This window comes from Bombina bombina, chromosome 6 (assembly GCF_027579735.1).
Source record: "Bombina bombina isolate aBomBom1 chromosome 6, aBomBom1.pri, whole genome shotgun sequence".
Taxonomy (NCBI): domain Eukaryota; kingdom Metazoa; phylum Chordata; class Amphibia; order Anura; family Bombinatoridae; genus Bombina; species Bombina bombina.
Window position 1 is genome coordinate 795,434,611 of NC_069504.1, and position 15,276 is coordinate 795,449,886.

General features: G+C 37.1%; 1 protein-coding gene across 1 annotated transcript in view; it reads left to right on the plus strand.

The window, feature by feature from the left end:
- LOC128664631 (zinc metalloproteinase-disintegrin-like VLAIP-A) overlaps window positions 1-15,276 on the plus strand; it is a 56,680-nt gene that overhangs the window by 28,210 nt on the left and 13,194 nt on the right. Inside the window, exons 5-10 of the mRNA XM_053719446.1 lie at window positions 3,746-3,808; window positions 4,237-4,305; window positions 6,208-6,377; window positions 6,907-6,988; window positions 10,456-10,586; window positions 12,868-13,045. Of these exons, the coding sequence (XP_053575421.1) occupies window positions 3,746-3,808; window positions 4,237-4,305; window positions 6,208-6,377; window positions 6,907-6,988; window positions 10,456-10,586; window positions 12,868-13,045 (693 nt within the window). The remainder of the gene's footprint in view (window positions 1-3,745; window positions 3,809-4,236; window positions 4,306-6,207; window positions 6,378-6,906; window positions 6,989-10,455; window positions 10,587-12,867; window positions 13,046-15,276) is intronic.

Here is a 15,276-nt window from a genome sequence, read left to right on the forward strand (position 1 = left end):
GTTCAAGGAAATCTTAAATTTTACCATTTGTAATTACTAAATTTGTAAGGTTGGCCATAAGGATAACAATAGAATTATAGTAAACATCTTAGTAATTTTAAAATTTTTGGTACTTTTGCATTTTTAAAAATCAATTACTTTTTGAAATATAGCACATAATCTTCTTGAGAATATATGACGCCCAGATGTTCCAATGAGAATATTTTGGCAACTCACTGTCAGTCTGATGTTCACAAACTGCATTCACACAGAGCCCATAAACATTAATACATTTGGCTCATAGTTTCCTGAATGATGATTTGTTTTTATCTTTTAAATCTTAATGTTAACAGGGATATCCATTTTTATTTTGTACTTGAGTAAGTTATAATGGAATATACATCACTATAGTATATGAAGAATACTATTAAACTATAGGGGGTGTATTTCATCTGTCTATAAGTGACTTTTAAAAGGATGATGTTGCTGTGATCATCCAATTTCTCTAGAAACTAAAAAAATTCTTACTGCCAGTCCAAACACTAAGCATCCTAAACAATCACAAGCAAGTGGGGATCACCTTTATATTGCTTAGTAATAACAGCAGGTTCATGCATGAGTACAGAGTAAGATATAAAGCATCTGTGTCCAGAATTTTAGAATAACAGGCTATATTGGATTCTTTTTTTTATACAGAGGGGTGGTGAATAGTCTTTTTTTACTCACAACAATAATATTTTCTAATACATAAACAAAATCTTTACCACACTTAGATTCCTAAGATTGCATATAGAATTATGGATCAAGGCAATCACTGGATTAAAAAAAGGGAAAAAATAAACATAAAAATCAAAGGATAACTATTTTGAAGTTTGTCGACTTTAGCATCAACAGACCTGTTATAAATGTACACCAACTCTAGCTGTAATATAATTGTATTTTAAAGTGCAGTAGTTTAAAGTTACATTAATGCTCAAATTATTATACATTAGAAGTTATTCACTGCATTGTAGATTTGCATATAAAATTAACGTAATTGTTTTAACCACTTAACAATAAGTTCTACTTTAATGTACACAATTTCATGTATAAGGCACTTAAGGGAACAATAGAGGATAATAGCAGGACGCTCATACTATTACACAATCATCTCATCTTATTAATAAAGTACCTTAGCAACCTTATCAGCATCTGTGAATTACAGCCGATTGACTTTCTCCCTCCCAGCCTAATGAAACAGATGAACTTGGTTGGTGTAGCTACATGAAAATTGGGCTACTTGGACATTTTTGTACAAAACACTTGGGTAAAGATTCAATAATCGGTCTTAGCCTTGTCTTCTTCCTACCTAGCCTTTTGGAACAGATTAAATTGGTTGGTGTGGCTACTTGGAAAGCCAGAACATATACTCAGGCATTACTCAAACTGTTTGGATTTTCACTTACATTCCCAGACAGAATTATATTTTTGGATAATGATGTCCAAGCTCTAGGTCAGAATGTCCTGAGCCTCTAGCTTGAGGTTTGAGTATTCTTATGTCTTCTATATTTTGCTAATTGCCATGATTTATAACTTAGAGGACACACCTGCTGTTAGTACAGGTTTTTTTGTTTGTTTTCTGTAATATTAAATAGATGCCCTATATAGGATTACATGTTAAGACAAATGTATATAAAAAAAGACGTCATCTGCCACACATGCTATGCATTCTCTCATTGGTATATGCTTGCTGTTGGTAACATAATAAGAGAATAAAGCTTTCTTGAGTCTGAAGTATTCTTGTGTGGTGTCTTCCTAAACTAAGAAGAATATTGGCCTAGCAAAGAATCTGCAACATTGATAAACTGGTATAAATTCATCAAGCTCATCACATTAACATTTTTCTTAGATGTAATTCTTCAAATGTGGTATATAAGGCTCTTGCAGAGTGACCATCAACTTTAAAAAGCTGAAATTGCAGTATAAAGATAATAGATTTTGAATTAATTAATGAATTAAACTAAAACGTTGAATAATATTTTTATGGGGTAGGGTATGGTTTTTAGAACCAAGGGGATGTGGCTGGAATATGTTTGAGAACCACTGCTTTAATGTTTAAATAATCTGTGCAGAGGACCCCTTGCATATTAATAATTTAATAAATCTTACATTGCACTAGACACCAATACATAATACAGTTTCTTTCACCACCTTAAGTCATGTGGATAGCTCTACATCGGAGTCTGATATGCGTTTTCAATCATTTGGTGACAAGTCTTATATGGCTAAATGTTGGGCGAAAATATATTGTATTATTAGGATTTTGACTTTTGAAACAGAGAAATGGAATATTGTTTAAGTAAAACAAACCTACTGATATAAAATTTAGACGGCCAGAATGAAAGGTCAACCGAATAAAAATGGAATACCCGAAAACATGAACAGAATTCAATGAACCAGATTCAATGTCTGGTTACTTTGCAGTAAGTGTAGTAAATAAATGGAACTTAACTACACCTCCCCCTATATTTTTAAACAAGAAGCTTTTTACCTTTTTTAAACTACACCTCCCCCATATTGTATCAACAGGAAGCTTTACCTTACCTCTCTCTTTCTCACAGCCTACATTCTATCACCAGTATCCCAGCCCTGCACGCACTAGCCCTCCAATCCCCCCTCCACCACCCACCTTGGTGCTTACCTTAACGTGAATGTAAAGTTTGACGAATGTGTGCCCGGTTTTTAAAAATCCTTTTAAAAACAGGGGCACTTTCATTCATCATACTTTACATTTCACTTGTTTTGTTAAAATACCTTTTATTCTTGAAAGTCATTCCAGTGCTTCCCCCGCCCGTCGCAAGTCTCTTCATATGTCAAAAATGACGAATCCGGCTTACTCCAATCATGGCTTGGCCTCAGGCAATGTTTGCTCTGGGGGGGAAGACGTGATTAGAGGAAGCCGGATTCGTATGAAGAGGCTTGCGACAGGCGGAGGAAGCCCCAGATAAGCTTTCAAGAATAAAAGGTAAGTATTTTAACAAAACGAGTGAAATGTAAAGTTTGATGAATGAAAGTGCCCCTGTTTTAATAGGATTTTTAAAAACCGGGCACACATTGTTCAAACTTTACTTTCACTTTAATATATAAACACCTCCTAACAGCAATTAGGTGCAGCTGTCACTAATGAACCAGGATAGAGACACTACTTCACACTCACAGCCTCTGTACTGACACTTTACCATATTCTGTTACACTTTCCCAATCCTCATTTGCTCACTCACCACACATTTCATTCACTCTCAGTTTACACTGCCTTATATCAGACATATTTTCCTTCTCCCTTACCTTCTGTGCCCATTCCCTCTCCTTTAGATTGTAAGCTTGAGAGCCTCTCTACCTGTAGGCCACTTTGTATTTAAAGTGAACTACTACTGATTGTGCTCAAGGGCAGTGCATTCCTCTCCTTTTGTATATCTCAATTATTGCTCCTACAACTGTATTGTACCCCTACTGTACTTGTTTGTTTGTGTACGTAATGCATGCCTGTAATGTTTTATTATTACTTGTATAGCGCTGCGTAATCTGTTGCCGCTTTATAAATATCCGATAATAATAATCATTGACAGGGACAAATATTTTAAGACATTGCCCAAATATCCGAGCAATAAGTAGGACTTTCCTGGCAAATGATAAAGCTGGGTGTTTTGGTCAACCAGTAAACAGACCAACAAGATAAACTTTTATATGATATTTGTATTCTAAATCTGTTTTCTTTTTATTATTTCAGAAACAAGAATTATTCACATCACAGAAATATGTCCAGCTTTATATAGTAGCAGATAAATCAATGGTAAGTATAATATAAGTAGTGCATACTTTTCTGCATATTTTTTTATGGGTTTTAAGTTAAAAGCTAACTCAGTGGAAGATGTGATGAACAGCCACAATCTCAAATTGTCTTTTGATTTTTCCTCTAACCCTAGACTACCAGACAGGAAAATCAGAAATAACTCTTAGATCATTTGCAAACCACTCACCATATGCTGGTGAAACACAAGATAATGAACACAGATATCCTCATTTAACCAAAAACATTTAAAAATTGCAATTGTCACCATTGGTGTTTAAATAAAATCTGCTAATGGAAAAAAAAAACGTTGTGTGTTACATCTTCCTGACTCATTCAGACTGTCTGTTATATAAAAATATATATGTCCAACAGAGTGAAAATACTCCATGTTCTCTTCATACGTTTAATTTCATTTTTATTTATTTCAGTTCACAAAATACAACAGCACAGAAGCTGTCAAAAAGAAAATTTTTGAGATTGTTAATTATGTCAATATGGTAAGTTCACACATCTGTTCTGCTTTAAGTGGTAGAAGCACATATCTGGCTTCTAAAATGGGCATAAGATCATGATGAATCATGATTTATTTTTAGAGTACACTCAAAACTAGATATTAGAATTCTAAATAAAAATGGACACTGTGGGGCCGATTTATCAAGCACCATATGGAGCTTGATGGCCCTGTTTCCGCGCGAGCCTTCTGGCTCGCCGTAAACAGAAGTTATGAAGCAGCGGCCTAAAGACTACTGCTTCATAACTTGTCCATCTGCTCTGAGGCCGCGGACAGGAATCAACCTGATCAAATACAATCAGGTTGATTGACACCCACTGCTAGCGGCTAGATTGGCTGCGAATCTGCAGGGGACAGCATTGCACCAACAGTTCACAAGAAGTACTGGTGCAATGATAAATGCCGGCAGCGTATCATGTCTGCTCGCACTATGATAAATCTACCCCATTATCTTATTCCCAAGAGCTTCCAGTGTAATTTAGGGGGGATTCTAAACCATCAAATTTGTGGGCGCAAAAACTAACAACAAAGTCAAATATTGTGCACGGGGTATAGGTGTGGAGTCTGATCTTATGCTATCTGTTGCTACTTTTTTGTTTTTAAATTAGTTGTGGGGGGTAAGTATGGTGCATCACAATTTGCAGCATACATAGAGCTGGTATAAAAGATGTCTTGATTTATCACCAAGTAACCTGAATAAGACTGACAAAGTCGTTTATGATAGGCTGGGAATGAAGGAGAGAGATGATAGGAAGGACACTAAGAAGTTGCAGTAGTATATGCTAGACAAGGTGTAAGTGAGTAAATTAGTATTTTGGTGTTGACTTGGGTAAGAAAACACCAAATACTTGGATAAATGAAGTGAAAAAGAATACCAAGTATGAGTCTAAGAAACTGAACCTTGGTATAAGTGGTTAATTATAAGTCCAATACAACTAAGAATTCTGGCTTGGTACATGTAGAAGGGGGCAAGTTGATTTTAGGTAAAGAACTATAGGAGGTATGAGGACATCCACAAATTGCTGAGTGACTGTTTGTGATCTATCTGGTTCAGTACAGAGGATACAATGTCTGAGGAAAAGAGATAGAGTTATATGTACTGAACGCTGAGCCTTGTGGTACTAATAGCGTTTCAGAGAATCAGTTTGTGTGATACTGAAGGAAACTCAATGAGAACTGGCAGAAATGAATAAAGAGTCTGTTAAAGTAGGTGATAATCCTCAAATAAGGTGTCAAATGCTGCAGAGAGATGTGGAAGAATAAGTAGGAAACAGTATCCCTTTATTTAGAGGTAAAAAGGTAGTTACTTTTGTGAGTGCTGTTTCTGCGTAGTGTCTATGCTGGAAACCTTATTCACCTGAGTCACTATCAGGATGACTGTGTGTATAGAGTCTAGTTCTTCACTGTTTTTTTGTATTCTTAATGAAAGTAGATTAGCTTAACTAAAGTTTGCTTATGCTATCTGTTATGTGTTGTTAGGACAGCGCTAGTGGTGATGTGTTATATAGACTTTGGGGTAGATTTATGAAGCAGCAGATGCTGATTCCGACCCACTCCACTTCAGTTCTCAGTTTAACACTTAACCATCACCTATAATACCTCACACTGTAAAGCATTAAGAGGTTAAGTAAAGTTGCAATAAGGTCTTTACTCACAGTGATTCAAATTGTATACAACTCACACAGCTCTACTCTGAGCTCCACCACTTCAAAGAAAATGCCTACACATATTTTACCCAACAGAGCTTCTTACAGGTTGTGGTTACACCATTTCAAAGCCAACTTGACTGCAGTTTAAAATTTCACATATAAGCAGGCATTCAAGAAGAGTATTATATTATTTAGTGTAAACAGATGATTATTCTATGTTTTATCTTGTGTTCATATAGGTATACAAATCTATAAATACTTTTGTGGCTTTGATTGGCTTTGAAATCTGGGATGCCAACAATCAAATTGAAGTACACACCTCAGCATCAATTACTCTGGATAGATTCTATAAATGGAGAAAAAACAATCTTCTACCTAGAAAATTACATGACAATGCACAGTTACTCACGTAAGTTATCCTCCTTGGTCACTTCTGTGCTTATTCAATTTAATACCTGGGGATTGCATTTTACTAGGTTTTCTCTTAGAACGAATGTACACCAAAGAAAATAGGCATAATATCTTTCCAAAACACAGTGGATGGAACCTATGTAAATAATGACATGACTGTAAATCTCCCTAAGGGTGATGGGGAAAACCAGACGTGGACTCCTTACCTAAAGCACATAGAGGAATGTGGCTGCACATCATTGACGAGGCCCATAGAAAGCCAAAACTATGGTCTGGGGTTGCCATGTTCCTTGTTCAGAGATGGATTGCCTGGTATTTTGGGCTTGACTGACTTTGTTAGACTGGATCAGACTGATATACTTCAGGAAAGTTGTTCTCTGTGAAAAGCTCAATTGGGCTAAATGAGGCTGCTCCAAGGTTGTAAATAGCCATAGAACAAGCTACTGAGCTGTTGTGCGTTCCTGAGAGAGTGCTTCTCTTTTTGTATGTATGTCCATGGTTTACAGTAATGTATTTGTCTCTCTCAGGAATACAGACTTTGAAGGCCCAACTGTGGGAATGGCTTATATTGGAACCATGTGTAGTGATTTATCTACCGGAATTATCCAGGTGAGTAGTAATCAAGCAGTGTGACGCAAACAGAGAGGGACATTTAAAAGACATGTTTATGCCAATGCAACTCATACGTATAAATGGAATCCTCCAGAAATCCAAACATATGTGAAAAGTAAAAAATAAATAACAGCAGAGTTTCCATCTGTCCTATTTTGTATGGGCTGATTTTAGTTTGGGAGCAGTGTCCCTTTGCCATCAATGTATCTTCTCTTTATACATCCAAAAATCAAACTGTGAAGCCAGAAACCACCTAAGCTTTGCTCATAAATACTAACCATGCTCACCTGCACCATAGTGATGCCTCCAGACTCCACTGAACCTTTACCTTTTTTTTAAATTACTGTGAAACCATTGTGATGCATTATAGTGTAGCATGTTCCAAAGATTATTTTTAGTAGCGGACCTACTCAACAGAGGGCCCTGCTGCAAGACTTTTTGTTGGGGGCCCCAAAGGTAACTTAGTAAAAAGCAAAACTAATAAAATACATTCTGCTCTGTATAATGATTTTGAGGATAGATAGATGGACCTGTTACTTGCACTAATAAAAGGCTGCCCTATATTTGGATTGTACACATTCTGCATACGCCTATGTATATACAGGCTATTATGGGCCCCCTCCATCTCTTGGGCCCTGATGCCACTGCACCTGCTGCACCAATGGTAGTTCCGTCCCTGATTAATTTTATATAGTTGCCGGAGTTATGTTTTACAATATAGGGGCCAATTTATCATTGGTCTGTCCGACATGATCCGCTTAGCGGATCATGTCTGACAGGCATCGATGAATGCCGACAGCATAGGCTGTCGGCATTTATCACTGCACAAGCAGTTCTTGTGAACTGCTTGTGCAATGCCGCCCCCTGCAGATTTGCGGCCAATCAAGCAGGGGGTGTCAATTAGCCTGATCGTATAGGATTGGACGGATTGATGTCTGCAGCCTCAGAGGCAGCGGACCAGTTATGGAGCAGCGGTCTTTAGCCGCTGCTTCATAACTGCTGTTCCCGTCAAGCCTGAAGGCTCGCGCTGAAACAGGGGCATCAAGTTCCATTCGGAGCTTGATAATTCGGCTCCATAGTCTTGAAAAATCACTTGTTTTTTTGGATGTTTCAAAGATATATGTATAAAGATAATTGTTCATTTTTTCTGTGGTCCCACATTCCTAATTACTAGAAAATAGTACATAATGTTTTATCTGTTTTATGGCAAAAATATTAATTAGTTTTGTAAACAACTACTAAAATGACACAAACATTTGGTTGCCAAGGTATTATTAAAGTTATACACAATAATATTTTTTACTGCTTGTGATCTTTTTACTTATTAGGAAGTTGCTTAAAAAGGACGTTCTGTTGCCCTCTGTTACATGGATTCACCTGTTCCAGGGAGGCTAATTTCATACTCAGTTGTGTTTCAGATAATTATGGCTGGTTATATTAAAGGAACGGTCTACTCAGGCAAGCAGCCAATAATAGTTAATTGTAAAATGAAAGCAGTTGCAGCGACACCCTTTGAAATAGGCTGAATGCTCTCCCAAGCCCTTGGGAGGTTGATTTTTGTTGCCTCCTGTTTATAAAGCTTTTCAATAGCCAATACTGCAGTATATAATTTTTCAGAATAGGTGGAAGTTTCAACAGGCAAAAGCAGCTAATTCAGCTGAAAAAATAAAGGTAAAGTAGCTATATGTAAACAATATAATAAACTCTAGCAGGCAATATATATCATTGGGAACACAGTAACTCCAATAAGGGATTAAACACATGGGGCTTAAGCAGCGGATGTTGCTTCAGGGGCCCATTATTTCAGACTCACCTGAAACGGAAGTTAAAAAGCAGCAGTCATAAGACCCCGCTCCTTAATCTGTCCGCCTTTTAGGTGGCAGATTGAAATCATCCCTTTTCGATCCCTTTCCAATCGGGCGCGGCATTGCACAAGCATTTCACCAGAAATGCTTATGCAATGATAAATGCGATGTTGAGCGTACATGATTCGCTATAGCAGATCATGTGCACTTGATATTGAATAAATCTACCCCATATTCAAAGTTGTTCTCCATTGAGACTCTAGATGATATTACAGCTGGTAAGCAAAAAAAAAGCCTGTATATATTTACATTTACTCATCTGTACAACCTTGAGAAAGAATTTACTTCAGTTTAATGGTCTAAACTCAGAGTAAAATAAAGGGATTTGTGTAAAAATAAACTATAGTAACAAAACATATTATTAATTTTTACATTAGAATCTCTATTTTAAATGTTCTTTCCTCCAGATTAAGGATATGGAATTACTGTTATTTGATCGCAGACAACAGACCAAGAGCTCCATTTATTAAGCAGCGGATGCTGCCTCAGAGCCCCACCGTTTCAGGCTTGACCGGAAACAGAAGTTAAGAAGCAGCGGATTGAAATTAGCCCGATCAGATGATTGACAACCCCTACTAGCTGCCAATTGTCCGCCAGTGAGCAGGGGGCGGCATTGCACAAGGATTTCACGAGAAATGCTTGTGCAATGTTAAATGCAGACAGCGTATGCTGTCAGCATTTAGAAAGGTCGAGTGGACATCATGATTCGCTACAGCGAATCATGTTCGCTCGACTATTAATAAATCTACCCCCAAGAATGAAGAAATGTGTTATTTCTATGGAGCAACATAAAATCATGTATCAATAACAAATAATAAAACTGGGCCTTTCACTCATCCCTAAGGATGGGCTAATGTTTTGGCTCATTCATTAAAAATAACAAATTTTGGCTCTATTAATTTGTTCTTACTGCATTTTTTTTTTGCACACCAATGTTAACTTTTTCAATAGTTATATAATATTTGAACAGTGGAATAATAACTTCCCACAAACTTCATTGTAAGTCTATAGGAATCAATATTCAAATGTAAAATTCATAATATATGTTTGCAGACATTTGTTCTTTTATTCTTTGTGATAATAGAGACTTCTGCCCATCTCTACTCATCATAGAGAAATAGGGGCCGATTTATCAAGCTCCGTATTTCTGGCGAGCCTTCAGGCTCGCCGGAAACAGAAGTTATGAAGCAGTGGTCTAAAGACCACTGCTCCATAATTTATCCGCCTGCTCAGAGGCCGCGGACAGAAATCAACCTGATCGAATACAATCGGGTTGATTGACACCCCCTGCTAGCGGCCGAATGGCCGCAAATCTGCAGGGGGCGACATTGCACCAGCAGTTCACAAGAACTGCTGGTGCAATAATAAATGCAGCGGGCGTATGCTGTCGTCATTTATCGATGTGCGGTGGACATGATACGCAACATTGTATCATGTCCGTTTGCACATTAATAAATATACCCCATAGAGTTATCCAACAAAAATCCCTTTCCCACTTTGAGCTCCTATTGGTTCTTTAATTCTAAAGCTGACACAAATCTTTTATTTCATTATTATTATCTCATTTTCTCCTATAACCTATCCTCCTCTCTCTGTTAGGATCACAGTAAGATATCAACCTCAGTTGGTGCCACATTAGCTCATGAGATGGGACACAATTTGGGGATGAACCACGATGACAGTTCCTGTGGCTGTTCTGCTACTTCTTGCATCATGTCACCCACCATCACGTAAGCTCAATTATATATCTTTTTGCTCAATAATATAACTTGTTCCCAATCAAACTACTTAACCATAGCTCTCCTGAGTACCATGGCCTGGAGAATCAAACTCAGTATGTTTTTTTCTAATGTAATTTTTTAATAGTTACTTTAACATATTTGACCCTTTGAGTGCTAAGCACTTTCCCACCTGGGTGCTAAGGTGATTGAAGGTTTTGTTTTGTTTTTTAAATTTTTTTTTTTTTAACTTTTATATATTTTTTTTCAGATCCCCAAGACTTACAACATTGGAAAGGTTAGGCGATTACCTTTCCAATGGTGGGTCTTGGGGGTCTGTAGCTGCTTAGATGCCTGAGATACAGGTGTCTAAGCAGCATGCCCCCTTTCCCTTTACTTTGTATTGTCACTTGTTAATAAAGTTGCGCGGGGACGTCATCACGTCATTGCGTGTGACGTCACCACGCAAAACCCACGGCGATGCCTGTCACTATGCAGGTCCGATTGCCGGGGTAGGAGCGGGTGGGAGCCCCCAGATCTCCCTCAATGTGGGAGAGTGATAGCGACGGCTCTGAACCGTCGTTAGCACCAGAGTGGGAAACTCTGTGACGGCTCAGAGCCGTCGTTAGCACTCAAGGGCTTAAATTACACGGAACCCATTTTTTTCTTTCATGATTTAGATCAGGGGTGGGAAACCTTTGGCTCTTCAGATGTTGTGGACTACATCTCCCATGATGCTTTGCTAGCATTATGACTGCACAAGCATTATGGGACATGTAGTCCATAACATCTGGATGGCCAAAGGTTCCCCACCCCTGATTTAGATAGAGCATATCTTTTTAAACAATTTTCCAGATTACTTCTGTGTATCCTTTGTTGAAGAAGCAGAATTGCACAACAGGAAACAAGGTGAACACCTCTGTTGAACCAATGACAAGAGGCATATATGTGCAGCCACCAATCAATAGCAACCTCCCAGTAGTGCATTGCTGCTTCGGAGCCTACCTAGGTATGCTTTGCAACAAAAGATACCAAGAGAACAAAGAAAATTAGGTCATAGAAGTAATTTGGAAAGTTGTTTAAACGTGCATGCTCTATCTGAAACATGAAAGTTTAATTTTGACTTTACTGTCCTTTTAAGTATTCCATTATTGCCTTTCTGTTTTTTTTTTTATTATTATTATTTGTTTCTTTATTTGTAAAAAAAAGGGGCATTCCCTGATATGTTAGAGCATGCAAATTTTGCATTACTGACTCAATCTTAAAGTGATGGTAAATCCTAGCGTTTGTGAAATGCTAGGATCTACCAGTGCAACAAATAAAGGGGACTCAGTTATAATGTATAAAATACTTCATGCTGAAATTTCCTTTATTTGTCTGCAATGTTCACCATGCTGATCTCCTTAGGCAGCCCACGGCAGAACACTATTTTGTCAATGAGGTAAAGTTTCCACCTCTTAGCCAATAGCCGTGTGGCCCAGCTGGCATTATGCCGGATAGCTAGCACGCTATTGGCTAAGATCACCTCACTGCAAAATAGCGTTCTGCCGTGGGCAGCCTGAAGCGATCAGGGCGGTGAACGCTGAAGACAAATAAAGGAACTTTCAGCATGAAGTATTTGATACTTCATGACTGAAAGTCCCCTTTATTTGTTGCACTGGTAAATCCTAGCGTTTCAAAAACTCTAGGATTTACAATCTCTTTAATATGTTTACCCCCCAGCAAACTGGTTAACATATACAGTAGATAGAGACCCACTTGGAAGTTTCAAGCATTGCAGCTGCTGAGCAGAAGAAGGGCCGTGATTGGTGCCTACATGCGACAGCTGCTTATGATTGGCTCACCAGCTTTGTTCTGTTCAGGAGCTGGAATGCGAGTAATTCCTGAGCAGTAATTTACCTTTGCAGGGCTTAAACTTAAACACATATTATTAGGTCACACTGTCACAAATTAGAGCGTGACATTTTTATATTAACATGTCCCTTTCATTTGCTCATTCTCTTTTAATCCCTTTTACAATGTTTATAGATTTTAGACTTTTTATCCCTATATTTATTTTAAAAGGCCATAATAATGCAAAAATTGTATACTGTAAATCATTAGAGCATATCATTTTAGCACTAGCGACTTTTTAAATCCATGTGTTTTACCTTTGCAAAGTACCACCCAAGAGTCGCAGAGAACTGCTGGTTCCGTGGCACAGCTGGTTCATGCACTTTTTTTTTCTGTTCTCTTTTCTCTGTTCATCATTAATTTATTGTTTCATTTCTTGCTTTTATGTCTCACAATGTAGTTATACTACACCAAGCCTGTTTAGCGCCTGCAGTCTCCAGTACTTCAATCAATTTATTCGGAGTAAATTACCAAAGTGTTTGTTGGATAAGCCGCAACCAAATGACATCCAGGCTTCACCTGTGTGTGGGAATAAATTCACAGAGATTGGAGAGGACTGTGACTGTGGCACAAAGGAGGTAAATTTTGTAAACTACCTATTATAGGTACGGTGATCATATTGCCGCTTTAAAAAGGGACACGTGAAAAATACATATTCTTTAAACAGACCTGAAAACAGCCGACATATGTATTTTTCATATGTGTCCCTTTTTAAAGCGGTAATATGGTCACCCTAATTATAGGTCTATTTCACCTATGTAAATGCCTATATCCAGCTATAGGTAATGCTTAATAAACTATATACCATACATGTTTATTTAGCTTTCACCACAGAGAAGGCTGCACAGTTGCCATAACGTGATCCTAGATTTGCTTGGACTTGTGAAAGAATCCACTGAAGTGTCACTCACCTTGACAAATTATCCTAATCCTTTAATGGTTAAAGACCAAATACATTTTTAGACATTTCTTTTGTCCCTGTTGTAATTCAACTTGAGAAAGTTTAAATATCAAAATGGTCCTCTCAGTAAATACCTTGATACTGTAGTATAAAATGTGATTATTTTCCTTAGGAGGTATACATTTCAATAATATCCTTAAAGGATCAGTAAATACCTTGATACTGTAGTATAAAATGTGATTATTTTCCTTAGGAAGTATACATTTCAATAATATCCTTAAAGGATCAGTAAATACCTTGATACTGTAGTATAAAATGTGATTATTTTCCTTAGGAAGTATACATTTCAATAATGTCCTTAAAGGATCGGTAAATACCTTGATACTGTAGTATAAAATGTGATTATTTTCCTTAGGAATTATACATTTCAATAATGTCCTTAAAGGATCGGTAAATACCTTGATACTGTAGTATAAAATGTGATTATTTTCCTTAGGAGGTATACATTTCAATAATATCCTTAAAGGATCGGTAAATACCTTGATACTGTAGTATAAAATGTGATTATTTTCCTTAGGAATTATACATTTCAATAATGTCCTTAAAGGATCAGTAAATACCTTGATACTGTAGTATAAAATGTGATTATTTTCCTTAGGAGGTATACATTTCAATAATGTCCTTAAAGGATCGGTAAATACCTTGATACTGTAGAATAAAATGTGATTATTTTCCTTAGAAAGTATACATTTCAATAATGTCCTTAAAGGATCAGTATATACCTTGATACTGTAGTATAAAATGTGATTATTTTCCTTAGGAGGTATACATTTCAATAATGTCCTTAAAGGATCGGTATATACCTTGATACTGTAGTATAAGATTTTTAAAGGGATACTAAACCCACATTTTTTCTTTCCTGTTTCAGATAGAGCATGCAATTTAAAGCAACTTTCTAATTTACTCCTATTATCAAATTGTCCTAGTTCACTTGTTATCTTTATTTGAAAAAGCAGGAATCCCAGCTAGGGAGCCGGCCCATTTTTGATTCAGCAACCTGGATAGTGCTTGCTGATTGGTGGGTAAATTTAGCCACCAATCAGCAAGCGCAACCCAGGTGTTAAACCAAAAAGGGGCTGGCTCATAAGCTTTACATTCTTGATTTTCAAATAAAGATAGCAAGAGGACAAAGAAAAAATGATAATAGGAGTAAATTAGAAAGATGCTTAAAATTGTATGCTACAGTATATCTGAATCATGAAAGAAAAAACTGAACACATGGGTAAGCCAATGACAATTAGTATGTATATGCAGCCACCAATCAGCAGCTAGAACCTAGGTTATTTGCTGCTTCTGAGCTTTCCTAGATAAACCTTTCAGCAAAGGATAAGAAGAGAATGAAGCTATTTAAATAATAGAAGTAAATAGGAAAGTTGCTTAACATTGTCTGCTCTGTCTACTCTAAATCATGAATGTCTAATTATGACTTTGCTGTCCCTTTAAGTACTGAAATTTTCAGTATAGGTGGGAAAACAAAAGGCAGAAATGACAAAAGAAAGGTAAAGGGGTTATTGGTAAACTGTTTTAAAGCAACATGGAACCCAACATTTTTCTTTGGTGATTCACACAGAGCATACCATTTACTTCTGTTTCAGATTTACTTTGTTCTTATGGGATTCTGTGGCAAAAAGATATTTAGATATTTAGTGTGCACATTTCTGGAGCAGGACATGACAGGAAACACTGCTGCCACCTACTGTACTTGCAAATGTATAGTTATTAAACTGCTGCCATATATTGCCCCAGTCACATGCATGCTCCTTCACCTTCATACCTGCTTTTTAACAAAAGATACCAAGGGGCCGATTTATCAAGCACCGTATGGAGCTTGATGCCCCTAAAGACCGC